The following is a 26,145-nucleotide window of genomic DNA, read 5'->3' on the forward strand; positions in this document are numbered from 1 at the left end:
TACTAAGGGTTGAGCCCCGGTCTCCCAATCAACCCTTGTTTGTCCACTCTCCCAAAATTAATTAAAAAATAACTAAAAAAACTATTTAAAACTCTAAATGATTGTGCCTGAATGTGAGATTGAACATTAACCTCATTTTCAGATACTAATGACCAATGCTAGTCTGTGGGAAATGCTGTGAGACGTAGATACAAACGACATGCAGAGTCACGCTGACGAGACTCCACATATGACATGCTGTGTGTGGCATGCACAAACACACAAGGCTGTGAGCCATGCTAGATGGCAAACGACAGCAGGATGGTGACAGAGAGATCCAATACCATAGCCAGACACACAGGCTCAAAGAACAAGTTGGATCCTAAAGTCGGCCAGGTAAAGGCTAAAAGCCAGCTACCTAGAGACTGGTAGGCTTGATCAATGTTTAGAGATACTTGTTAATGATTGCTTCTACTTCACTGTAATTTTTTTTTTGGAGATAGGGTCTTACTTTAGACCTGGGTGACCTGGAATTCACTCTGTATTCTCAGGGTGGCCTCATGGAGATCCTCCTACCTCTGCCTCCAGAGTGCTGGGATTAAAGGTGTGCGCCACCATGCCTGGCTGTAATTTAAATTTAAATTATATTAATTGTGATACGCTATTTAAATTCATGGTAAGCCGGATTCTGAGAAATGGGTTGCCCCCCACCAACTCAGACCCCAACCACATTTAAAATCATGTGTTATCCACACCTTGTCACCTCTGGATGAAGAAAGGAAAAGTGACAACATATAATTTCTATTCTCAATTTCTCTCTTACGTAAGATCATTATGAACAAATAATCCTAGTTTGTTATATCATAAATATAGTTCAGATTTGTCATTACTCATAAAGCCATTTCCAAGTCTGTTACATTATCTCCAGGGCAGTGAGGTATGGGTTTAACCCACACTGTTTAATAGGCACAGGGTTGCCCAGTGTCTTGCCCAGCATCCCATGGTTAGTCTGCAGGGAATAGGGTTCAAATACAGGGCTGTCTGACTCCTTAGATAGGCCCTCTGACTGTGGGGAGGGCTGCGAGAGTAGGCAGTTAGATTAATTAGGCAGAACCAGAATGGCCCTTAAAGGGAGGCACCTTAGGACGTCACACCTTGTCATGCCTATCCCAGCTTGCTCCTCTTGTGCCAGTCCTAGGATTTCATATCCTCACCCAATTAGATCTCTCTCAAGTCTGTGGCTGGGACACCTGGTGTAGGTGTGTCCAGCTGAAATGGCACAAATTCTCTAGCCCCCTGGGTCTACGGAGAGAGTGGTCCATGTTTCCTCTCTCCAGAGCTGGCAGCAACATATTTGGGGGGTGGATGGGTAAGAGCTCTCTTCCACCCTGGCATGCCTGTGCAGCTGGCTTACATGGGTCCTGGGGAATCAAACCTGGGCTCTTCGGCTTTGCAGGCAAGTGCCTTAACTGCTAAGTCATTCCTCCAGCCTGGAAGAGCATGTTTTTAAAAACCCTTCTCATTTTTCCCCCCTAAGATCCATGTTCCTCTACTTGGGCTCCTGGGCTACACATGACCTAAATGGGCTTTTGGACTGCATGTGGGGTACTTCTTTTTCTCCCCACTTTATCTGCCCTTCCTTCCCAGTTTTCTCCCTTCCCCACTCCTTTGTAAGATCTGGATAAAATGTGGTATTTAAAAATCATTTTCTTAAACCTGGAATTATTAATTCTTTGGTTAGTTTGCAGATAAGAACTCAGGGCTTGGAGTTCCAGAAAGTACCCCAGAATCCCAATTCACCATTACATGACCAGTGTACTTCTCCTACTGAAGTCTTCATTTTTACCATCTGAACCTGTTCAAGGACACCCGCCTATGCCAGGCCTTGGGGACACCATGGGTGTCATGGTGGTTCTCACAGCCTATCAAAGATTCAGAGGAGGTGCCCTGATAGCTGCTACAGACCCGGACCACACCCCAGCTTCTTCCACTTCCCTTCTAAGACACCCCTGTTATCTCAACTCGCCTCCCCACAAAGGGAGCCAGACCTCTGCTCCTAGGTACAGCCTACCTGGGTTGCAGTGCCAGCTCTCAAGGACCTGGGCTCTCACATGACACAAGAAGTCAGGGTCGTGGCCTCGTTGGTCTCTCTTCCCTTACAGTTTCTCTCTTGTCCCCACCTCTTTCCCATTAGGGGGTCCCCTATCCAAGCCCCTTGCCCAGAGCTGCCCTGCCCGAGGTGGCTGACCCTTCTGGGGAAAATCTCCCCAGGACCTCAGACACACCTCCCATTGTCCATGGTTTCTAAGTCAACCCAAGAATTTTCAGGCCCCAATAATCCACAAGCTGAAATTTTAAGGGGGCAGGAGTCCCACCTGTGAGTAAGAATTTAGACAAGAAGGGGAATGCCCCTATCTGAGCCAAGGGGCCTGGGCTCCAAGGACAGAAATGGTAGCAGAGACAGATTACTTCCTCTTTTAAAGCACTAGGTCCCCTTTTCTAAAATATATATACATATATGTCAGATATGGTGGCACTTGGGCAGCAGAGGTAGGATTGCTATGAGTTCGAGGCCACCCTGAGACTACATAGTGAATTTCAGGTCAGCCGGGGCTAGAGCAAGGCCCTACCTTGAAAAGCAAACAAACAAACAAAGTTATTTATTTATTTGAAGAGAGAAAGAGGCAGATAGAGAATGAGTGTGCCAGAGCCTCCAGCCAATGCAAATGAACTCCAGACACATGTGCCACCTTGTGCATCTGGCTTTACTTGGGTCCTGGGAAGTCAAACCAGGGATCTTCAGCTTGGCAGGCAAGCACCTTAACCACTGATTCATTTCTTCAACTCCCAGTTTCTTTCTTTTTTTTTTAATTTTTGTGTTTATTTTTATTTATTTATCTGAGAGTGACAGAGAGAAAGAGGCAGAGAGAGAGAGAGAGAGAGAGAAAGAGAGAGAGAGAATGGGTGTGCCAGGGCTTCCAGCCACTGCAAATGAACTCCAGATGCGTGCAACCCTTGTGCATTTGGCTACATGGGTCCTGGGGAATTGGGCCTCAAACCGGGGTCCTTAGGCTTCACAGGCAAGCGCTTAACCGCTAAGCCATCTCTCCAGCTTGTAATTTTTCTTTTTTTGTACTATCATTGCCTGGTTTTGGTATCAGGGTGATGCTGGCTTCGTAGAATGAATTTGGTAGGATACCTCCTTTTTCTATTTTATGGAAAAGTTTAAGAAGCATTGGTGTTAGTTCTTCCACGAAGGTCTTGTAAAATTCACCAGTGAATCCGTCTGAGCCTGGACTTTATTAGTTGGGAGTTTTTTGCCAACTGCTTGGATCTCCATACTTGTTATGGGTCAATTTAAGTGATTAATCTCATCTTGATTTAATTTATGTAGGTCATATAAATCAAGGAAATTATCTATTTCTTTCAGATTTTCAAACTTAGTGGAGTATATGTTCTTATAGTATGTCCCTATGATTTTTTGAATTTCTCTGGTATCTGTTGTGATAGTGCCTTTTTCATCTCTAATTTTATTAATTTGTGTCTCTTCTCTCTTTCTTTTGGTCAGATTTGCTAAAGGTTTATCAATCTTGTTTATCCTTTCAAAGAAACAACTATTTGTTTCATTGATTCTTTGACTTATTTCTTTGGTTTCTACTTCATTAATTTCTGCCCTAATCTTTATTATTTCTTCCCATGTGCTGATTTTTGGTTTGCCTTGTTTTTCTTTTTCCAAGACTTTAAGGTGAAGCATTAGGTCGTTTACTCAAGAGCTTTCTAATTTCTTAATTTAGGCACTTAAAGCTATAAATTTCCCTCTTAGGACTGCCTTCATTGTGTCCCAAAGGTTTTGGTATGTTGTGTTCTCATTATCATTCAACTCTATGATTTTTTTTTTATTTCTTTCTTGATTTCTTCATTGACCCACTCATCATTTAGTAGTATATTGTTTAGTTTCCATGATTTTGTGTATGCTTTATAGCTTTTCTTGCTATTGATTTGTAGTTTGATCCTATTGTGATCAGATAGAGTTGTAAGGAATTATTTCAATTTTCCTGTATTTGTTAAGATTTGTTTTGTGTCCTAATATATGGTCTATTTTAGAGAATGTTCCATGTGCTGCGGAAAAGAATGTGTATTCTGCAACATTTGGATGAAATGTCCTGTAGATATCTGTTAGGTTCATTTGTCCTATGACCTCATTTAATCCAGATGCATCTCTGTTTATTTTTTGCTGGGTTGACCTGTCAATTGATGAGAGTGGGGTGTTGAAGTCACCCACTACAACTCTGTTTGGTGTTATATGTGACCTTAGTTCTAATAGCATTTGTTTGATGAAGTTGGGAGCCCCCATGTTCAGTGCATATGTTTAGGATTTTAATGTCCTCCTGTTGGAGTGTGCCCTTAATCAATATAAAGTGACCCCATTGCAGTGGCCCCAGAAGCCAGCACCTGGAACACAGGAAGTCCCCAATGCCATTCTTTGCTAGACTGTGTGGAACTGAAAGTGCTCCGAACACTTCATGGGGCCTGGGCCTCCCCCCTTTGTCCCCCACTCTGGCACAGAGAGAAGATTCCCTTTCTGGCCATGACAAGGAAGGGTTCCCATCCACGATAGCTGCTGGGAGATGACCAAAACAGTCACCATTGCAGGGCGTGGTGGGGCACACCTTTAATCCCAACACTCAGGAGGCAGAGGTAGGAGGATCGCTGAGAGTCCGAGGCCACCCTGAGACTCCATAGTGAATTCCAGGTCAGCCTGTGCTAGTGTGAGATCTTACCTTGACAAAACAAAACAAAAAAAACTACAAACAGACAGACAGACAGACAAAAAGACATTCTCCATGGGCTGCCTTCCTGCTGCTCAGCTTCCAGGGTTGAAGTGAATGGGCTAGTCCTTTCCTAGCTAGCTCGAGGGCATCTCTAACTCCAGCGATGTGAGAAATCAGAGTGAGGAAGATAAAATATAGTGGGTTGTCTCTCTCTCTTGCTCATGGAGTGCTATGTACTAGGTCTCTGCTGCTGAGGAATAAAAGCAAGGGAGTTCGAGGCCACCCTAAGACTACATAGTGTATTCCAGGTCAGTCTGTGCTAGAGCAAGAATCTACCTCCAAAAACAAACAAACAAAAAAGAGGGTCTTAGCTGGGCATGGTGGTGCACTTTAATCCCAGCACTTGGGAGGCAGAAGTAGCAGGATCGCCGTGAGTTTGAGGCCACCCTGAGACTACAGTGAATTCCAGGTCAGCTTGGACTAGAGTAAGACCCTACCTACCTCAAAAAAAAAAAAAAAAAAAAAAAAAAAGAGGGTTTTATATATCCCAGGATGGTCTTGAACTCATTATGTAGCTGAGGATGAACTTGCACTTCTGATCCTCCTGTTGTAAGGAAAGTATAAAAGAAAAGCAAAAGAGAACACTGGACTTGATCTCTACCGACAGACTGTGTTTTAAATATATATTTGATTATTTATTTGAGAGAGAGAGGGGGAGAGAATGGGTGCACCAGGGCTTCCAGCAACTGCAAAGGAACTCCAGGTGCATGTGCCACTTTGTACATCTGGTTTACATGGGACCTGGAGAATTGAAGTGGGATCCTTTGACTTTGCAGGCAAACGCTTTAACCACTAAGCCATCTCTCCGGCCCCAGACAGACTGTTTGTTGAGAGAAACAGCGAGGGGCAGCAGGCTTCCCACAGGATGAAGGCTGAAGCACTGAGCCAGGCTGGGGTTTAAACTTATGAGGATCCTAAGAGAAACAGACTGTACTAGGTGCAGTTGATAAAATTGTAGCTGTTTGTGTCCTTGCTCAGAATAGGCTTCTTCAGCCAGGAATGTCTAAGGGAGGAGACTCAGATTGTCCCTGGTCCTTTAGGGCCATCTAGGCTAAGGGGAGTACATCAATCAGAGAAGGTGTCAAACTTAATGAGGCTGAATACCTCTGTTGTTTCTTTGTTGCCCATGAGCTTTAGGGATAGTTATTAACTCTTTAGTTCCCTTTAGTTTTCAGGGAAGGCTATTAACCCTTCACCTGTCTCTACCTCCTGAGTAGTGAGATTACAGGTCTGATTTATGCAGTGCTGGGAACTGAATTCAGGGTTTCATGCCCACGAGTCAAGCACTCTTCCAACTAAGCAACATCACCAAGCCCTTATTTCTGCTTTGGGTGTGTTTATGTGTGTGTTCATGGTATTTATAGTGTGTGCATGGGTGTGTGTAGATGCATGTGCCCCATGTGCACCCGGTGTGCAGAGTCCAGAGGAGGACATCTGGGTGTCCACTTTTGTTACACTCAGGTTCACATTGCTGGTAGAAATCACCCAACCAAGAGCAGGTTGTGGGAAAAAGAGGTTTATTTTGGCTTACAGGCTTGAGGGGAAGCGCCACAATGGCAGGGGAAAATGATGGCATGAGCAGAGGGTGGACATTACCCCCTGGCCAACATAAACTGGAAAATAGCAACAGGAGAGTGTACCAAACATTGGCATGGAGAAACTGGCTATAATACTCATAAACCCGCCCCCCAACAATACACTCCCTCCAGGAGGCATTAATTCCCAAATATCCATCAGCTGGGAACCTAGCATTCAGAACACTTAAGTTTATGGGGGACACCTGAATCAAGCCACCAAACCTTTATCGCTCTTGCTTTATGTCCTTGGGAAGGAGTCTGTCACTGAAACTGGAAGTTATGCCGTCGAACTGGCTGACCAAGGAGCTCCAGAAATTCCTCCCATTCCCACCCCCTCTCATCCCTGAGGTTACAGGCATATGTGGTCACAACTGATTTTTAAAAACATTTTAAAAATTTATTTATTTATTTATTTGAGGGTGACAGAGAAACAGGGAGAGAGAGAGAGAGCGCAAGCCAGGGCCTCCAGCCACTGCAAACGAACTCCAGATGTGTGCACCCTCGTGCATTTGCCTAACGTGGGTCCTGGGGAATCGAACCTGGGTTCTTTGGCTTTGCAGGCAAATGCCTTAACCGCTAAGCTGTCCCTCCAGCCCCATACCTGATTTTCTGTAGGTTGCTGAGGGTTGAGCGCATGTCCTCATGCTTGCATAGCAAGTGTTCTTACCCATTGAGCTGCCACCCAGCCGCATTTCACTTTTTTTTTTTTTTTTGAGAGAGACTTTATTAGATTAAGAGAAGGAAATAGGAAAAAGTAGAGATCTCCTGCCCATGAGAAGGCTGGGGAGGGTAAAGCCTCAAGATATGTTAATGAAGACTTTTTAAAATATATAATTTATTTATTTGAGAGAGAGAAAGGCAGAGAGAGAGAGAGAGACAGAGACAGAGACAGAGAGGGAAAAGGGGAGAGAATGATGGGTGTGCCAGGGCCTCCAGCCACTGCAAACGAACTACAGATGCGTGCACCCCTTGTGCATCTGGCTTATGTAGATCTTGGAGAGTCCAATAGGGATCCTTTGGCTTTGCAGGCAAATGCCTTAACCGCTAAGCCAACTCTCCAGCTCTGTTAATAAAGATTTTAAGCATGGGAGTTAAAAGAAAGAGAAATATTCATAAGGAAAGTAAGACACACCCCGAGGCATGGGTGTGGGTTTCTCTGCAGACAGTTGTAGTTAATGCCTTTGCATTAGGCATATGTATCATTTTAGTGGTTCTCAAGATACATTTCAGTGCGCTGCTCAGAAACCTTTTTTTTTCCTTCTCCCTTTTTGCTAAGTAACATTACAGGGTAGCTCTGGAGATGTCTAGGATGGTATTATAATCTGATAAGGCTATCAAGAGCCACGAGGGTTGCACAAGGGGGTTACAGTATGCGCTTTTACTATAAGTGAGGTTTCTGCTGAGATTCCTAGAGAATGACAGGTTTGCAGCTGGGAGGGGAAAAGGCCTTAAGCAAGTGTCAATTATGCTGTGATGTTTTTGCTTCTCAGCTGGGGAGAGGCTTCAATCAGACCAGAGCGAGGGACTCCTTTCCCTTCCCTTTGTCCCTATGATTTTCCCTGTCTTTCTATCTTGCCTTAGTAGAAAAAAATATATATATATAACTGAAGTCAGGCAAGATGGCATAACCAGTAATCCCAGTACTTGGGAGGTTGAGGCAGAAATATCAGGAGTTCAAGGTTAGCCTGGGTTACATAGTGAGTTTGAAGCCAGCTTGGGTAACATGAGACCTTATCTCAAAAACAAAACAAAGCCTGGCATGGTGGTGCACGCCTTTAATCCCAGGATTTAAGAGGCTAAGGTTGGAGGATTGCTGAGGGTTTGAGGCCAGCCTGGTGTTGCAGAGTGAGTTCCAGGTCAGCCTGGGCTAGAGTGAGACCCTACCTCACGCAAACAAAACAAAACAAAAACCCAACAACAACAAAAAAAAATGCCAAATAAAGACCTAATGTTTTATTTTGGGGGGGGGTGAGGGGTTCAAGGTAGGGTTTTGCTGTAGCCCAGACTAACCTGGAATTCACTCTGTAGTCTCAGGGTGTCCTCAAACTCATGGTGATCCTCCTACCTTTGCCACATGAGTGCTGGGATCAAAGAAGTGTACCACTGGCTAAGAGCTAATGTTTCTGGCCCATCAGATTGACAAATACATTCAAATATTTGATGAGATACTCAGATGAGGAAGCCATAGCACTCCAAGGTCTTCCCCTTGTGTACTGTGACTTCTCCCTGGGCAGAACACAAGGATCCCAGTCAGCTGATTGGTAAAACTACTTGTGGGGGTTTGAATGCAAAATATCCCCCCATGTTTATGATAAAATCTCAGACTTAACCCGCAGCTGGTGGAGCCTTTGGGAGGTGGAGCCATGCTGGAGGAGGTGTGTCACTATGGGCAGACCCTGGGGTGTTATAGCCCAGGTCCTCTTGCTGTACTTATCACTGTGTTTACTTCCTCTCTGCTGATGAGAAGATGTGACACCAGCTGTCTGCTCCTGCCATGCCTTCCCCACCATGATGAAGCTTTCCCTCAAATTTATAAGGCCAAAATCAACCCTGTCCTTCCATCAGCTGCTTCAGGTCAGGTGTCCCCCGCACCCTCAGCAGTGAGCAGGTAATTGGTACACTACCTGTGTGGGGTGTGTGGTATATGCATACGTGTGTTCCCATGTGGTGCCCCGTGGGAAGTATCCGCAGGGTACTGGGGAATCAAACCCAGGCCATAAGATCGAGGGTCATACAGCAGAGGATGGGCTCGAGCCAGGGCTGGAGGAGGGAGAGGTTGCAGAAAGGGTATAGCTTTGCACCTCAGCCAGTCGGGTCGCACCAATAGGAGTTGAGACGAAGAGGTTGGCCCCATAACCAGACCCTCAATCCCGCTGGAGTCTGTAACTGCACGAAGCATTCCGCACTTCAGTTCCCTCGGCCCGGTGTCCGTCGCCGGAGCTTCCGGCAGGGGGCGCGCTGCCAGGCGGTGCCGCTCTAGCCAGGCTGGTCATAGAGTCTCGCACTTCCGGCTCCGGTGGTGGAGGGGGCGGGGGGGCGCTGGGGAAGAAGCCGGAAATCCGGTGAGCCCTAGCCGACGAGATGGAGGAGAGCGAGTACGAGTCGGTTCTCTGTGTCAAGCCGGAGGTCCACGTCTACCGCATCCCCCCGCGGGCCACCAACCGTGGCTACAGGTGACCTCCCCCTGGCCCTGACGGCACGCTCCCCCGCCGCGCAGCGGTCCACCGCGGGAGCCGGGGACGCTCATGTCTGGTCAGGGACCGAGGGGGATGCTTACTGCGGCTTCGTCCAGCCCTAAGGAGACCCGCAGTGTCAGTCGTCTTAGCGGGACCCACGGGACACCTGGCGGCGGGGGAGGCGTTAAAACTTGGCGCTTGGGGAATCCGAGTGCTGAGGGTACCCCAAACTTGAGAATCATAGACCCTAAAGTGAGGGAGAGGACCCACCACTAGCGCAAGGCCTCAAGGGGAGGAGGAGCCCACAACTATCTAGGGATGGACGGCTGAAGCCCAGGGTCCCTTGCCTATCCCCGCTCTCTGCACGAATTTCATCCTTGACCATAGCCTGTAGCTGTTGGCTTGGGCGATCTTCACTTGAGGCGAATAAACTTGAATGCTTGTAAATGTCTCCAGTCTCTCCAGAAGGCAACACAGGAAACCAACTGCCCTAGGGGAGGAGGGCCGCAGTTGGAGAGCCATCCTTACACCTTTTGTACAGTTTGCCAAAGTCATCGTTGATATAAACTGTATGGCTTGTGCCTCTGACTGGTGGTGGTGGTGGTGGGCTGTTGATGCTTAGGAAAGGGTGGCTCTTGAAGGCAGTGTGTGTCCAGAGCTTTTGGGGCTGTAGGATTGGCCTGTACTGCAAGAATGGTGGGATGTCTACATATCTGGTAACAGAAGCTTTATAGTTATTATTGGTTTTTCTTTTTTTTTTTTTTTTTTCTTTTGAGGTAGGGTCTCACTCTAGCTCAGGCTGACCTGGAATTCACTCTGCATTCTCAAGGTGGCCTCGAACTCATGGCGATCCTCCTATCTCTGCCTCCCGAGTGCTTGGATTAAAGGCATGGCGCCACCACGCCCGGCCCTATTATTAGTTTTTCGAGGTAGGGTCTCACTGTATCCCTGGCTGACCTGGAATTCACTATGTAGTCTCAGGGTGGCCTTGAACTCCTGGTGATCCTCCTACTTCTGCCTACTGAGTGTTGAGATTAAAGGCATGCACCACCATGCTCAACTCTTTTTTTTTTTTTAGTGTGTGTTTGTATGTAAGTATGTGTATGGGTGTGTCAGGGTCTCGCTGTTATAGACAAATACCCACGTGGCTTCACTTGGGTGACTGAAGAATTGCACCTGGGCTGATAAGCTTTTGCAAGCAAGCACCTTTAACCACTGGGTCATATCTCTAATGCCTCAAAGCATATTTTCTAAAGAGGTGTTTTATTGAATGCTTCCTGCATCAGTGATAATTTAAAAACGCTGTGAAAACAATCAACAATACAACGGAGGTCAGCAGGACGTGGTGGTGCACGTCTTTAATCCCAGCACTCAAGAGGCAGAGGTAGGAGGATCACTGTGAGTTCGATGCCACTCTGAGACTACATAGTGAATTCCAGGTAAACCAGGGCTGTAGTGAGACCCTACCTCGAAAAACCAATAATAATAATAATAATAATAATAATAATAATGAAGCTTGTGTTACCAGATATGTAGATACTCCACCATTCTTGCAGTACCGGCCAACCTTGTGCATTCTGTCCTCAAACTAGAGGTGAGCCACTTAAAGAGATGGTCATTTACCCTGGTCCCCTAGGTCTTCAGTAGGATGGGTTTGGCTACTTGTGGTTTGGCACAGAGGAACCTGCTAGCTTTGCACTTCTTAGGCTCTGCTTAGCCTGGATCTCAGGCCTGCTGTCCCAGGAAGAGGAACTGAAACAGAAAGAGCCCACTACCCTGTGTGCGTGTGTGTTGCCTTCCAGCACCCTTCACCCCAAGTTCTGGAGAGTTGCCATTTGCTTGGTGATTTTCAGAAAAGTCTCCTGGAAATACCCATGGTGTTTGCTCTGTGGTGTTTTGCTGAGCTGCTGTTTGAACTAAAATGTAAAGATGCTGCTTTAAAAGCCCAGAGAGGCAGCTTCTGAGGGTCGATGTTTCTTGGGTGTCCTTCTGCCTGGGATTTTTTTTTTTTTTTTTTTTTTGAGGTAGGGTCTCACTGTAGTGTAGACTGGCCTGGAATTCCCTATGTAGTCTCAGGGTGGCCTTGAACTTATGGCAGTCCACCTACCTCTGCCTTCTGAGTGCTGGGATTAAAGGCGTGTGCCACCATGCCCAGCTGGCTCTGCCTGGACTTTCTCTTACTCTCTTTTTTCTACCCAGGATTGATCACCTCTGTACTTTTCCCCCAAGATGGTCTCAGGGGTGCTAACTGGTCACTGTGACCAGCATAGCCTTCTAGTGTTTCAAGCAAAAAACAATAGTTATCTTGCTACTTCCTCTACAGAAAGGAAATGAAGGAAATCCCACTTGAGAGGCCTGTGGTCTAGAATGGGTGGTCAGCAAGCTGTGATTCCCTGCTGTTTTGAATGTCCACAAGCTAAGAATAGCTCTTACATTTTTATTTAATTAAAAAAAATTTGTTGTTATTTTTATTTATTTGAGAGCGACAGACAGAGAGAGAAAGAAGCAGAGAGATAGAGATAGAAAGAGATAGAGATAGAGATAGATAGATGGAGAGAGAATGGGTGTACTAGGGCCTCCAGCCACTGCAAACAAACTCCAGACATGTGTGCCCCCTTGTGCATCTGGCTAACGTGGGTCCTGGGGAATCGAGCCTCAAACCAGGGTCCTTAGGCTTCACAGGCAAGCGCTTAACTGCTCAGCCATCTCTCCAGCCTTTTATTTAATTTTTTTTTTTTTTATTTGAGAGCGACAGACACAGAGAGAAAGACAGATAGAGGGAGAGAGAGAGAATGGGCGCGCCAGGGCTTCCAGCCTCTGCAAACGAACTCCAGACGCGTGTGCCCCCTTGTGCATCTGGCTAACGTGGGACCTGGGGAACCGAGCCTTGAACCGGGGTCCTTAGGCTTCACAGGCAAGCACTTAACCGCTAAGCCATCTCTCCATCCCCTAATTTTTTTAAAGTTTAGAGAAACTGTTAGATTAGGAGAAGGAAAGAGGAGAGAGTAAGAAGAGCTCCTGCTTATGATAAGGCAGGAGGGGGTAAGGTCTGCCTGGATATTCATATTGGGGTCATTTATTTATAGATGGTGTGTGTGTGTGTGTGTGTGTGTGTATATATATATATATATATATATATATATACATATATTTGTTTTTGTTTTTTCTAGCTCAGGCTGATCTGGAATTCCCTATGTAGTCTCATGGATGTGTGTCACCACACGCAGCTTTACACTTTTTTATGTTTGGTTTTAATGGATACTGGAAAATTGACCCCAGGCCCAAGACTTTTGCAAGCGTCTCTAACCACTGGACATTCTCCCAAGCCCTGATATCCTTAAGTCTTTCTATTAAAAAATATAAGAACCAAGCTGGGCATGGTGGAGCATATGTTTAATCCTAGCACTTGGGAAGCAGAGGTAGGAGGATCGCTGTGAGTTCGATGCCAGCTGGGGACTACAGAATGAATACCAGGTCATCTTGGGCTATAGCAAGACCCTACCTCAAAAAATAAATAAATACAACCAAAAACCAGTGCAAGCATTTGGTGTTCATTTGCAGTGAGCAGTAAGAGAGAGGACCCTGACATGTCATATGTACACACAAAGACCACACATATAAATTACTTTTTATTTATGGGGGAGAAAAAGAGAATTGGCATGCCAGGGCCTTAACCACTACAAACAAACTTCAGATGCATGCATCACCTTGTGTGTGCTTGCCACCTGTCTGCATGTGTCATCATGTGCAGCTGGCTTACATGGGTTCTGGGGAGTTGAACCTGAGCCCTTAGGCTTTTCAGGTAAGCACCTAAACCGCTAAGCCATTTCTCCTGCCCTTATTTTTTGTTTTGTGAGGTAGGGTTTCACTCTAGCCCAGGATGACCTGGAATACACTATGTAGTCTCAGGGTGGCCTCTGCCTCCTTACTGCCAGGATTAATGTTGTGTGCCACCAGGTCCGACATTAAATAATTTTTAAGTAAGGTTTAAAAAACTGTAGATTTTGTGGTATGAAAATTTTGAGTTTCAGATTTTAGCATCTGAATAGTATTACTGGAGTAAAGCCATATCCAGTAAAAAATACTATCTTAAAAAATATGTTTAATGGGGGGACAAGGATGAAAGTAAGGATGGCACTAACGTGCTGTTTACACACTGAGTATGTACATAACAAAAATAAAGACAAATATACGTGTAATAAGCTGGGTGTGGTGGAGCATGCCTTTAATTACAGCACTTGGGAGGCAGAGGTATGAGTATCCCTGTGTTCTAAGCCACCCTGAGACTGGCCTGCCTGGGCTAGAGTGAGACCCTACCTTGCTCTAAATAAACAGTGTGTGTTATTGAAGTGTCGGCATGTCCATGTATTGCATCAGTAGAGTTGTGCACTTGTGACAGGATATGTGTCTGCATGATAATTTACTGTCTTGCCTTTATAGAAGGTATTTGTCAAGCCCTAGTTTAGCAGCCCTTCCTGTTCTTGGACCCAGCATTGCAGACATAGAGCAGGAGGCTCAGTGGGTTTTGTCCCCGTAGGGCTTCAGAGTGGCAGCTGGATCAGCCGTCCTGGAGTGGCCGGCTGCGGATCACTGCAAAAGGACAGGTGGCTTACATCAAGCTGGAGGACAGGACCTCAGGTAAAGGTATGGGGGGTAGGATGGGCTGAGGTGCCTCCCCCAACACCCCCTTGATGGGAGAGGCTGCCTGCCAAGCCCCTGCTGGACGTCCTGGGAATGGGAGACGTGAATGCCTCCATTCCTCACTCTTAGTTCTAGAATCCTGTGTCCCCAGGTATAAAAGGGAATATTTCTCATATCTGTTCCTTGTGGGGGTTCTTAAGAAACATCTGGCATGGGAGGCCAAGAAGAGACCTGAAGTGCAACCCCAGTAGGAACAAGGATGCCTTGGAGCTTGCCCTGAACATAGGATGGCCAGAGACTCTGGTTCTGTTTATCAACTCCAGGGTGACTCCTGGACCTTACCATACCCAATAACTGGAGGCAGTAGAAACTGCCTCAGTCAGCCCTTCCTGTGGCAGGAGGGCCAGCTCAACCCAGCCTGGCTGTGTTGAGGTCAGCTGCAGAAACCTTCCTGGAAGTCCTGGGCCACTGGTGTTTCTGGGGGAGCTGTGGAACCTCCCAGCTGAGACCCCCATTGGGGACTGAACACGGTGCCTACTGAGTTAGTACAACAGCATCTTGACGGTGTGTAGAAATCTCTGTTTGTCAAGCAGAAGACAGTGCAAACGTGCAGAACTAGCTGACGTTTCCCAGAACTGCTTCTTCTGCCTTGTTGGGCCTTGGGTTAGCCATGTGACCTCAGGAGCCCTGGCTTCCTTTTTGTTGAAATGGGGATCACAGCAGTTCCTCCCTCTCCAGGTTTTTGGTAGTAGGAAGTGAGGAGATGTTGTTCATGCAGTCACTTTATGAGCTGCAAGGTGACCCAAAGCATTAGGACACAGGGTTGACAGGATGGGTGTTGGGGTTGAAGACACAGCTCCCATGGCTAGGCCAGAGGAGTTTGGCTAGAGAATTGCTGGGACTTCCCAGGTAGTGTGGTAGAGAGGTGGTAATGCATCTCGTGCCCTGAGAAACATGGGAATTTTGACTTTTAACTGCTTAGGGCTGGGCCCTGCCTATAGAACCCAGGATGCTCTTACCTCAGGGTTCACTCCTCAACCAGCATGTTACGCTTGGCGCCTGGGTTTTTTTTTTTCATTTTATTTTATTTTTCAGTTTTAGTTTTTTGAGGTAGGGTCTCACTCTAGCTCAGGCTGACCTGGAATTCACTATGTAATCTCAGTATGGCTTTGAACTCACTGTGATCCTCCTCCCTCGGCCTCCCGAATGCTGGGATTAAAGGTGTGCCCCACCATGCCTGGCTAGGCCCAGGGTGGAAGACATTCAGCAACACCTGGGCCTATGCCTAATGTTAGCATAGCAGCTTTCACTATCACTAAGAGTGTCTACAGGCCTTGCCGAATGTCCCTAACAGGAAGGGGGTCATAATCATTCCTGATGGAGAACCATTGCTCTAAGCTAAAGGCCTCCAGGTGGGTTTGGGCACCAAGGTACCAAGCTAGGGGTGGATTTAGTTGACAAGAAGGTACAGGATCTAGGGCCACCCGTTTCTACTTAGATCAGCATTGGTAGCCCTGTCACTTCTCTTAGAACACCAGCAGAGCAGTAGAACTTCTGTGAGTACAGAGCTAGTCAGCAAGACTCAGAGCTTGTGAGCTACACTGTAGCTGTGGGGAGCTGGAATTGATCAGGGGACAGTGCATAGAGGTGTCATTTAAAAACATTTGCCCTTCTCCCAGTCTCCCAGAGTTGAGTCTGCCTGCTTTGGAGCTTTCAGTGGGTTCATAACCTGCTTTCCACGAGGCTTACAGTCCCTCAGAGACCTGTCTCAGGTGTTGGGCCTTTCTGAGATGTGACACCACACCAGGCTTCTCATCCTCAGGCTCCGGCAGGTCATGCAAACGCCTAAAGCTGATGGAGGAAAGAGTGGGGTTGGCCCCAGCCTAGACTTCTTATGGGAATAGAGGGCCAGTGTTGGTAGAGCTTTTAATTTTAGGAGGAGAGAGATCCAGGTGTGGTGTTGCACATCTTAATCCCAGCACTTGGGAGGCAGAGGTAGAAGGATTGCTATGAGTTCGAGGCCAGCCTGAGATTACATAGTAAAACCATAAAAGGAGAGAGAGACAGGCAGAAAGGAATTATTTTACATGTAGTCTCATTTTGAAATATTTAGTTATTAAGTAAAAATTGATACTGTGGGCTGGAAATGGCCTGTGAGAGTCCTGTGACTTTGCTGTCCTCTGTCACATGCTGACATCTGCCCTTCAGCAAGAGTGGGTTTGATTTGGATTCCAGAGTTAGGTTTGCTCCTCTGTCTGGCTTCCCAGAAGTGCCTGGCAGAGGAAAGGGCTCAGTCATGTGAGGAAACCCCAGGTTGGGAGGGCCTCCAGACTTACCCCCATCGTACTTTCAGGGGAGCTCTTTGCCCAGGCACCAGTGGACCAGTTTCCTGGCTCAGCTGTGGAGAGCGTGACTGACTCCAGCAGGTACTTCGTTGTCCGCATTGAGGATGGAAATGGTATGAGTTGGTCTGTGGGACGCCTCTTGGGCAGAGTCCTCTGTCTCTGGAACAGTGGGCTTGATCAGACATCATCCCTCAGGGCGGCGAGCTTTTATTGGAATTGGCTTCGGGGACCGAGGGGATGCTTTTGACTTCAACGTGGCATTACAGGACCATTTCAAGTGAGTGCCTCTGGGAGATGTGAGCCCATGTTCCTTCCTTCTTTCCCTAGAGGGAATCATTTCCCAGGTTAGGATGCTCAGGTGCCAGGTCTGTCTGCTAGTTGCGCCAGGGTCTTCCTGTGAGACCCCCTTTCCCAGGGCTTTGGCTTTTCTATCACCTCCCCCATCCTTCCTGGTGTCACAGGGCTTCTTCACCAGCCCCCGAGCAGCCAGAGTCCTCGTCAAGCTCCTGTGGCCCTCGGGGGCTTGCTCCTTCATGGTGTTCTACGTGGCGCTCATACTCCCTGGCCACACAGCAGTGCAGGGATGAAAGTGCTCTTTCTGTCATCTACAGGGCTCTGCCTCTGACTGCAGCAGTGAGCCACTGGTCTGGGCACCGTGTCCCAAGTGGCTGCCAGATTGGGATTGTGGATTGTGGGGAAACTTTTTTGCCCTGTATTTCTAGGCACTATCTTGTCTCGGCACACAAGTGCCCAGGTGGGAGGCAGAGGTATAGACCGTGCCAGGGCTGGAGGGAAGCAGACAGGGCCTCACTTCCTGGAGATGTGTTAGAACCCCATATATATGTGAGCTCATCGAATCTCACCACCATCTTTGGACTTAGAATCACCAGCCATTTGGTATGCTACAGCTACTTAAGTACCAGAGGTGGGGTCTGAATTCCTGCTCTGAAGCTGGCCTCTGTGTGCCTGACACAGTGCTGCCTCTCCCTTCTTACCTTCTTCCTGGTCCTCCTCAGGTGGGTGAAACAGCAGTGTGAGTTTGCAAAACAAGCCCAGAACCCAGATGAAGGCCCCAAATTGGACCTGGGCTTCAAGGAGGGCCAGACCATCAAACTCAACATCGCAGTGAGTCCTGCCTTCACTTGGCTGTGTGAGCCACGGTCACATGTCACTTGTGGCCACCAAGCCCAGAAGACCCGTCCTCTCTCCCCCCAGTCCTCACAGTTCAGTTTCATCTGTGCAGCCATAGTTTATGAAGTAGCTTTAACTTCATGCCAGGGAGTGCCTGGACCTCTGCCCTGGGCTCTCTTGAGTGAACTTAAAACACAGCAGGAGAAGCTGTACACCAGGGGATGCCCTGGTGCTGGGGCTCCTGGAGAAAAGACACATGGCTGTAACTGGGGGACCCAAGGAAGGCTTCCTGGAAGGAGTGACGTGTGGGCAGACAGGAGGGGTCAGAGAGTGATTCCTCATTGCCATAGCTGGTATTTCTGCCCTGACTGTTGGAGTGGGTTGGGAGGACCAGTATATATGCACCTCAGCTGCATCTTGGCCTCATGCCTGGGGGAGGAAGGCTTGGAAGCACTGTGGGTTAGAATGTGTCAATATGGTGCAGGAGTCACGTGTAGCTTCTGCTGGTGGTGGTGGTCTGGCTCCCATGTCGTCTTCCTGTGTGGCTCTGCATCCAGCATCCCCTGGTGGCTAGCCCTTGTTGAATGGGAGCAGGTGCCCAGGCCTGATAGCAGGGGTGGAGGGGCCAGTAGAGTTGCAGCAATCATTTGAGAAACCAAGGACCACGTGGGTTTGTTCTCTGAAAAAGCTTGTAACTCTAAAATCATGCTGTTCTTTACTTAACATCTCTCTCTCTTTTCTGCTTCCTGCTGGTGATGCTTTGGGACCTTGAAGCTGGCCAACTGGCCCTTAAGAGAAATTGCAGGGTCAAGCCAGTGGACTGGTGGGAATGTGATCTTCCTCTTGTTGGAGGAAACTAACATTAAGTGAGCGTCGTCTGTGGGCCAGGTAGTGTTTTTAGGCTTTTCTCATGAACTACACACTCTCACCCTTTGTGAAAGACAAAGCTATTGAGGCACAGAGAGGGTTGCAGGCTAGAAATAACTGGCCTGCTGGACACAGGTTGAGGGTGCTGAGCCTTGCACGCTTGCCGCCCTGGCCCCAGGGAGTGGTGTCTTGTCTCTGCTTGTGCTGGTTCCTGGCTCACGCTTATGCTCACTGCTTCGTGTTGTCCTGAAGTGTCGTCTATAGAAAAGTGCCACATCACCAACGCAGGAGTCAGTGAATTTTAAAAACCAAACTTAAAAACATAAGAGCATTGTTCCCAGTTCAGGGAGCAAGAGACTCAGCACTGGCAGCCCCTGTCATGGTCCCCTCCCTGTAGCTCCCCACCCGACTTCAAACACTGTGGGTTGGTTCTTCGTGAATTGACTTGGAGACTCAAGTCTCTCACCTACGTGACTCCTTCCCTCCATCATGCTTGCGAGCGTCACTTGTATGTGTTGTTGCCCAGGGCTGTTTGTCCTCTCTGTTGTGACATATGCCTTTGTGAGGATGCACCTGCTCTTTGTTTCACTGAGGGGTGGACATTTGGGTGACCTCCAGTTGTGGTAACTCCATATAGTGCTGCCATGAATGCCTGAGTTCACTCACTTATATGTGAGCAGCTAGAGAGTGTATGGGTGCACCAGGGCCTCTCGCCACTGCAAAGGAACTCCAGATGCTTGTACCACTTTGTACCTATGGCTTTACTTGGGTATTGGGGTATCAAACCAGGCTGGCAGGCTTTGATAGCAAGTGCCTTTAACTGCTGAGCTATTTCCCCAGCACCTGAGCTCACATCTTTAGATACACCTGTGCATGCCTTGCCATTGGGTCATTGCAGGGTCATGAGCTCCTGCTGTACTTTATGAAAAAAGTGTTGTACTTTACAGACTCCTTGAAAGTTTGTCAGAGTGATTTTACTGACGTACACCTGCCCCAGCAGTGTATGAATGTTCTGGCCGCTCCAAGTGTTTGGATATAGTTGGAGCCTCAGCCATACTGGAGAGTGACTATAGGGTTCATATGCATTATCCTAATGAATGAAATCAGGCGCTGAGTTTTAAAGCTGACCACTCTGGTGAGGGGTTGAAATTGCGGTTGGTGGATGTAGCTCATGATGCTGCTGTATAGGTGCAGGGGACTCGGGGTTTCCTGGGACACCATGGAATGACTGACTTGCATTCTTCTTTTCTGTTCAGAACATGAAGAAAAAGGAAGGAGCATCTGGGACTCCCCGAGCCCGGCCTGCCAGCACAGGAGGCCTCAGCCTGCTTCCCCCTCCTCCAGGGGGTAAGCCCTCCACTCTCATTCCACCCCCCGGGGAGCAGTTGTCCATGGGGGGCTCCCTAGTGCAGCCAGCAGTTGCTCCTGGTTCAGGTCAGTGCTGGGGTAATCCCTGAACCTCTACCTGGCTCTCCCTGTCCCCGGTAGCAGGCTTGTGGCTTTTCCTCCCTCACACTCCTTGATTTGTACCTGTGTCATGTGCCAGACTGGACACTGGCACCATAGAGTGTGTCCTCTGTTCCTCTGGTCCTTCTCCTTCTCCTCTGGCGAACCCAGCCTGCCCTGGTTGGCAGGGACTTTGAAGTTGTCAGCAGGCGGGTGCCTTGCCCTCAGCAGGTACAAGTGAGTGGGTGATATAGACCTGGTCTCTGCTCACTTGTGGTGGGAAAGATGGGCTGTAGGTACAGTGACCGAGTATATGGGGCCCAGACCACTTGCAGCCAGCGTCATCCCACGGGGGAGGCTTTCTGGTGCAAGGAGGTGATGAAGGCAGAACTGTCAGCCTTCCTGGCAGAGAGAAGAGGGTGGCCAAGGTTAGGACTTGGGAAGCATGCTCTTTGTAGATGGATGCAGCTGGGGTGTGCCACTATGAGCCAGGGTAGCCACCTGGAGGCTTAGTCTGGGCTCCGCAGGGTCCTGGGAAGCCAAGGCTCAGTGGGCTGTGCTCTGTGTGCTGCACTGAGGAGCCCTTTGAAGGTCAGAGAGCAGCTCGTGAGGAACTTCTGCCTTTCCTAGGCTGAGGACCATCACCAGCCACCTTTGCTGTCCCTCTTAGGAGCAGCACTGGACAGGAAGCTTTTCTGGCTCTTAGTCTCCAACATTGTCTCCTTTGTCTTGGTGGTTGGCTTCCATCTTCAGCCCTGTGAGGGAAGCCTCAGTTGTGAGAGTGGCAGGAGTTGCATTCAGGGGTCCCCTGCCTGACTAGGAAGTCATTTAGCATTACGTTCACAGTGGGGTGATAGGACCACTTGCTTTGGTATTGCTTGGGATAGAAACAGTAATCTGTATTCTTTAAATTTTTAAATTAATTTATTAGAGAGAGAGAATGGGTGTGCCAGGGCCTCCAGCCATTGCAAATGAACTCCAGATGCATGTGCCTCTTTGTGCATCTGGCTTACATGGGCCCTGAAGAATTGAACCGGGGAGTGCCTTAACGGCTAAGCCATCTTCTCCAGCCCCAGTAGTCTGCATTCTTGCTGACGTTGCTGCGTGAGCCTCGGGCCCTCCCTGGCTTGTTGGTGCATTTGTAGTAGGTAGTGTGGAGCACCTGCTATCTGTCTGTGCCATGTGTGTCAGGCCCTGAGGGCACCAGAAGAATACATGCTCCTTGACTTAAGGGGAAGAGATACATTCTGATGAATGCTTTAAAAAGGCATTCAACATTTTTGTTTTGTTTGGTTTTTTGAGATAGGGTCTCATTCTAGCTCAGGTAGACCTGGAATTCACTATGTAGTCTCAGGGTGGCCTTGAACTCAAGGCTATCCTCCTACCTCTGCCTCCCAAGTGCTGGGATTAAAGGCGTGCTTCACCACACCCAGCTGCCATTTAGCACTTTTATAAACTCACCATAAAGTCGAGAAACTGACTCCAGCTATCATTAAGTTGGGAACCATCTATACAACATGGAGTCCCTGCTCTCTAGGCTTCTGCCCTCATGTCCAAGGCCTACGGTTGGACGCTCACAGGCCACAGTCAACTACTAGCAGCCCCATCTGCTGAGCTCTGTTCCACAACCACACTGACTTAGTGCAGATTCTAGCTCGCTGTGAGCTCAGGAAGCTGTCTGCTTCCTGTGCCTCCATTTTAGGTAGCAATGACGATGATGCTTACAGCACAGGGTGTTTTTTGTTTTTGTTGTTTTTTTGCTTTTGGTTTTTCAAGGTAGTATCTGCATTAGCCCAGGCTGACCTGGAATTCACTCTGGAGTCTTAGGGTGCCCTCAAACTTGTGATGATTCTCTTACCTTTGCCTCGGCAGTGTTGGGATTAAACACGTGCCACCATGCTTAGATGTTTTTTATCCTATTTATTTTATTTTATATTTTATTTTAGGTAGGGTCTCACTCTAGCTCAGACTGACCACCTGGAACCCACTCTCTAATCCTAGACTAGCCTCAACATCACAGTGATCCTCCTCCCTCTGCCTTTTGAGTGCTGGGAGTAAAGGCGTGCAACCAGCATGCCTGGCCAGTAGGGTTGTTTTTGTTTTGTTTTTTTGTTTTTCGAGGTAGGGTTTCATTCTAGTCCAGGCTGACCTGGAATTCACTGTGTAGTCTCAGGGTGGCCTCAAACTCCCAGTGACACAGTGATCCTCCTACCTCTGCCTCCCAGGTGCTGGGATTAATGGTGTATGTCACTATGCCTGGCATTTTCCTAATTTTAGAGAGAAGGAAGTCAAGTGACTTGCAGCCATGCAGCTGGCCCTGATCTGACCTCCCTTAGAAGCTATGGTGAGGTTTATTTGAGATAAGATGAGTTAGTTTGGTGATCTGTAAAATGGTCCCATCAGTCCCCTGGTTTCTCAGGTCTCCCAGTGTAGAGCAACCGAGAAGTGTGGCAATTGGCAGCACAGGGCGGGAGCCCAAAAGGCCCAGAAGTAGGCTTTCTTCAGGGAAGGGGCAGCTACAAGGCTCAGCTGCTGTGTGGCCATTTCTGGTAGGTCTCCCTTAACCAGCTTGGGGCTGGATGTGACATGTCTGGCACATTAATGTGCACATGACTACAGGCTTTACAAAAAGGGGATCTTGGGTCCTCGGAGACATCTCCACTTAAGAAGCCAGAGCAAGAGGTAGCAACTTTATTTTTGTTTGTTTGTTTTGTTTTTTTGTTTTTCGAGGTAAGGTCTCACTCTAGTCCAGGCTTACCTGGAATTAACTCTGTCATCTCAGGGTAGCCTCGAACTCATGGCGATCCTCCTACCTCTGCCTCCCGAGTGCTGGGATTAAAGGCGTGCGCCACCACACCCGGCAAGAGGTAGTAATTTTAAATAGATTCTAGTGTACACGGTTGAAACAGCCTCAGATGTAAGGTGATAGGTGATGTGTGACTTATTCTCGCTGGCACCCCTCTCTCCACCTGTGTGTGGCTCCTGCTTTTTCCAAGAGACCCTCAAGAGCCCTTTGTGGCCCTGAAACTTTTTTTTTTTTGTCTTTCTCGGTCATCTGGAATCGTGAGACCTACCACCAGGTCTCATAATTTGGTCACAAGACAATCACGAAAAAACTCTGACTCTTGTGTCACCTGCTCTCTTCTCCCTTCCTACTGGACATGTGAACATCAATAGGAAGCACCTCTGTGTCCTGGCCACAGCCCACGCCTGCCACTGCTGCCACCGCCGACGTCTGGGGTGACTTCACTAAGTCCACAGGGTGAGGATGGCCATGATCTGTGGTGGGTCTGGGGCCCAGGCTTTTCCCTGAAGACCTGGGATTCATTGCCAGGGTGTCTGAGGGCCCCAGCTCCGGTTGTACATTTTCAGGCCAGCCATAGGCCAGAACATATACCTTGGATGGCATGTTGCCCTCTATGTCTGGGAAGGCTTTCACTGCTCCCCATTGCCCGAGGCCACCTTTAGCAGACCTGACTACATTGAACCGCCTCCTAGTGCTTTGGCTTGTTCCTACAACTCCCCTTTCCTTGCTGTCCCCTTAGACTACCTTAGAACTGGACCAGGAATCAAGATTCAGGTCCTAGGCCCATCTTCACAGAACCTTTGCAGCAAGGCATCTCCCTGAGTTCAAGACTTCTCTTAGGGTTAGGGTGGAATTTTTTTTTCTCAATTTTTATTAACATTTTCCATGATTATAAAAAATATCCCATGGTAATACCCTCCCTCCTCCCCCCACCCTCCGCTTTCCCCTTTGAAATTCCATTCTCCATCATATCCCCTCCCCATCTCAATCATTCTACTTACATATATACAATACCAACCTATTAAGTACCCTCCTCCCTTTTTGCTCTAGCCCAGACTGGAATTCACTCTGTAGTCTCAGGGTGGCCTTGAATTCACGGCGATCCTCCTACCTCTGCCACCGAGTGCTGGGATTAAAGGCATGCACCACCATGCCTGGCTGGAAATTCTTAGTATGTATGTGGGCCAGCTCTAGGATCTGGGTCAGCACAGTTCTCTGAAGGACCAGACTGTGGGGTCGTGTATTTGGTCTGCTTAGCAGCAACAGACAGCCTCATTGACTAAAACAAACAGGCATGATATGACTAAGATCTTTTATAAGAAAAGTTTACATGAACTAAACACACATAGCCAGATGTGTCCTTGTGCTAACTCTACTGCCCCCTGCTTTAGACGCTTTAGGAACCGACTGCCCAGAGAGACGTCGTCTTAACCTGCTCTCAGATAGCTGAACTCTGCCACCTTCTGTGTCTTCCTCTCACAGGTCACCTTCCAGCCAAACTCAGTCAGGCACAGGCTGGGTCCAGTTCTGAACCACACAAGTTTTTCCTCACATGACTTCTAGGAAGGAGCCGTCTCTTCTGGGCCTCAAGAAGGCGAAGCATTTCCTGGCTGGTCCCTGGAGCGTCACTCGCCTTTCCCCACCTGGCTGTCATCACAGCCAGGAAGTTGGCACCTTGTCGCATTGTTCCTGGGCCAAGTGTACAGCCAGAAGACAGGAGAAGAAACACTCCAGGATCCCTATCCCATCTGTCCTCTTGGCGTGAGGGACCCGTCCTACCCTTCTCCATTGCAGTGATCCATATTAAACACGGCAGACCCCCAAAACAGAATGGGTTGAGTTTGCGGCCTGGATTCAGCTCTGTCCCTCAGGTACAAGTGTCAGGGTCGCCATTGGACAGGGCTTTCTGCACTCCTGTCTGCAGGAGTCACTGAGAGGTGCCTTCAGAGGAAGGAATCATTCCTGATTTCCTGAGTCATTTCTTGTCCACAGCTTGGACGGACCACCAGGGGACTTTGAAGGATTAAGCAGCTTTTTGAAAATGCTAATATTATGCTTTGCTAATAATCTTATTCTGCATTAATACATTCTTGCAAAAAGGGATCCACTGCGTGTGTGGAGAGCCTTTGACACATTCCTCACTGCTAGTGACTGCTAGTGGGCACAAGAGGTAGCTCACTGCCCATGCTCTGGTTTCTCTGTCTTCCTACCTGGGGCAGGTGCTGGGAGCAGATGAGTAGTGTTTGGGCGGGAAGGAGAACTTGGTGGAGCTGGGTCAGCTTGTCCACTGGCAGTTCTCTGGGATTGAAGGTTCACAACGTAGCTCACTAACTTGGATCCTTTCTGGTGGCTTCTAAGTGCCTTGTCTGCAGATAGCCTCTTCCTCTCTTCTCCTTCAGGGATGGTGACTGATTGACACAAGGCACTCTGAGGTGGAAGTCGTGGGCTGCTGGGAATACTGGTTTATAAGAAATGGTTTTCTCAGTGTACCTCTGAAGTTCTTTTACTAACATTACCTACCAATTGAAAAGTTTCTTTTTGAAGGGTTGAGACCATGAACTGAAGATAAGTGTTGGCCTTTTTGTGGGACCAGTTTTAAGATGAAGAAATAAATATTTTTATTCTGTCAAATGAACGTCGTTTTGGCAGTGTGGCTGCTCACCTGTCACATGCCACAATGGACCTATAGCCATCTTCCTCTACTAACTGAGAATTGGGATTAGTCCAGGGCCAGGGAGTCACATTGGACAGAGTGGAAATTTTTTTTTTTTTTTTTTTTTTTTTTTGAGGTAGGGTCTCACTCTGGCTCAGGCTGACCTGGAATTCACTATGTAGTCTCAGGATGGCCTTGAACTCTTGGCGATCCTCCTGCCTCTGCCTCCCGAGTGCTGGGATTAAAGGCGTGCGCCACCACGCCCGGCTCAGAGTGGAAAATTTGACTCTTGTCGTAATGTGATCAATAATCCTCTCTGTGTGCCTTGAAGAGACCCAGCCTCAGTGCAGGGTGAGAGTGACACTTAGTGTGGAGGCTGATTGTATGGTGGAAGCTCACTGGTCACTGCTGGGGTGGAAAGCTTCCTGGCCCTATGCCTCTTGCCTCCCCTGAGATGCTGTGAAGTGTGAAGGGTTACATGTAAACAAGGCCACAATTCTTTTTTTTTCAAGGTAGTGTCTCACTCTAGCCCAGGCTTATCTGGTATTCATTATGTAGTCTCAGGATGGCCTTGAACTCATGGCAGTCCTCCTACCTCTGCCTCCTGAGTGCTGAGTGTACTACCACACCTGGCAAGGCCACAATTCTTAGGTCTAAGGATTCTATTCTGTGAGGCAAAAGGCAGTAATTAT

At 48.1% G+C, this 26,145-nt stretch overlaps 1 protein-coding gene across 2 annotated transcripts; it reads left to right on the plus strand.

The window, feature by feature from the left end:
* Positions 1–9,429: 9,429 nt before the first annotated feature.
* Positions 9,430–24,475, plus strand: Necap2 (NECAP endocytosis associated 2). Of its 2 annotated transcripts, none has more exons than XM_004657608.2 (8): positions 9,430–9,561; positions 14,102–14,202; positions 16,559–16,663; positions 16,746–16,827; positions 17,567–17,675; positions 19,805–19,982; positions 23,172–23,256; positions 24,283–24,475. In XM_004657608.2, exons 1-8 carry the CDS (start codon positions 9,470–9,472, stop codon positions 24,329–24,331), a joined length of 801 nt encoding a protein of 266 aa, XP_004657665.2. In that variant the 5' UTR covers positions 9,430–9,469; the 3' UTR covers positions 24,332–24,475. The 2 variants fall into 2 exon arrangements, with proteins under 2 accessions (XP_004657665.2, XP_045006390.1); XM_045150455.1 differs by having other exon boundaries at positions 19,805–19,895.
* Positions 24,476–26,145: the final 1,670 nt, after the last annotated feature.

Source organism: Jaculus jaculus, chromosome 5 (genome assembly GCF_020740685.1).
Source record: "Jaculus jaculus isolate mJacJac1 chromosome 5, mJacJac1.mat.Y.cur, whole genome shotgun sequence".
Taxonomy (NCBI): Eukaryota; Metazoa; Chordata; class Mammalia; order Rodentia; family Dipodidae; genus Jaculus; species Jaculus jaculus.

Excerpts from the sequence above, each read along its gene's own strand:
- Necap2 (XM_004657608.2), top strand. The coding sequence starts at position 9,470 with ATGGAGGAGAGCGAGTACGAGTCGGTTCTCTGTGTCAAGCCGGAGGTC. Across the intron at positions 14,203-16,558 it reads GCTGGAGGACAGGACCTCAG|GGGAGCTCTTTGCCCAGGCA; the intron begins GTAAAGGTATGG and ends TCGTACTTTCAG. Across the intron at positions 23,257-24,282 it reads GACTTCACTAAGTCCACAGG|GTCACCTTCCAGCCAAACTC; the intron begins GTGAGGATGGCC and ends TTCCTCTCACAG.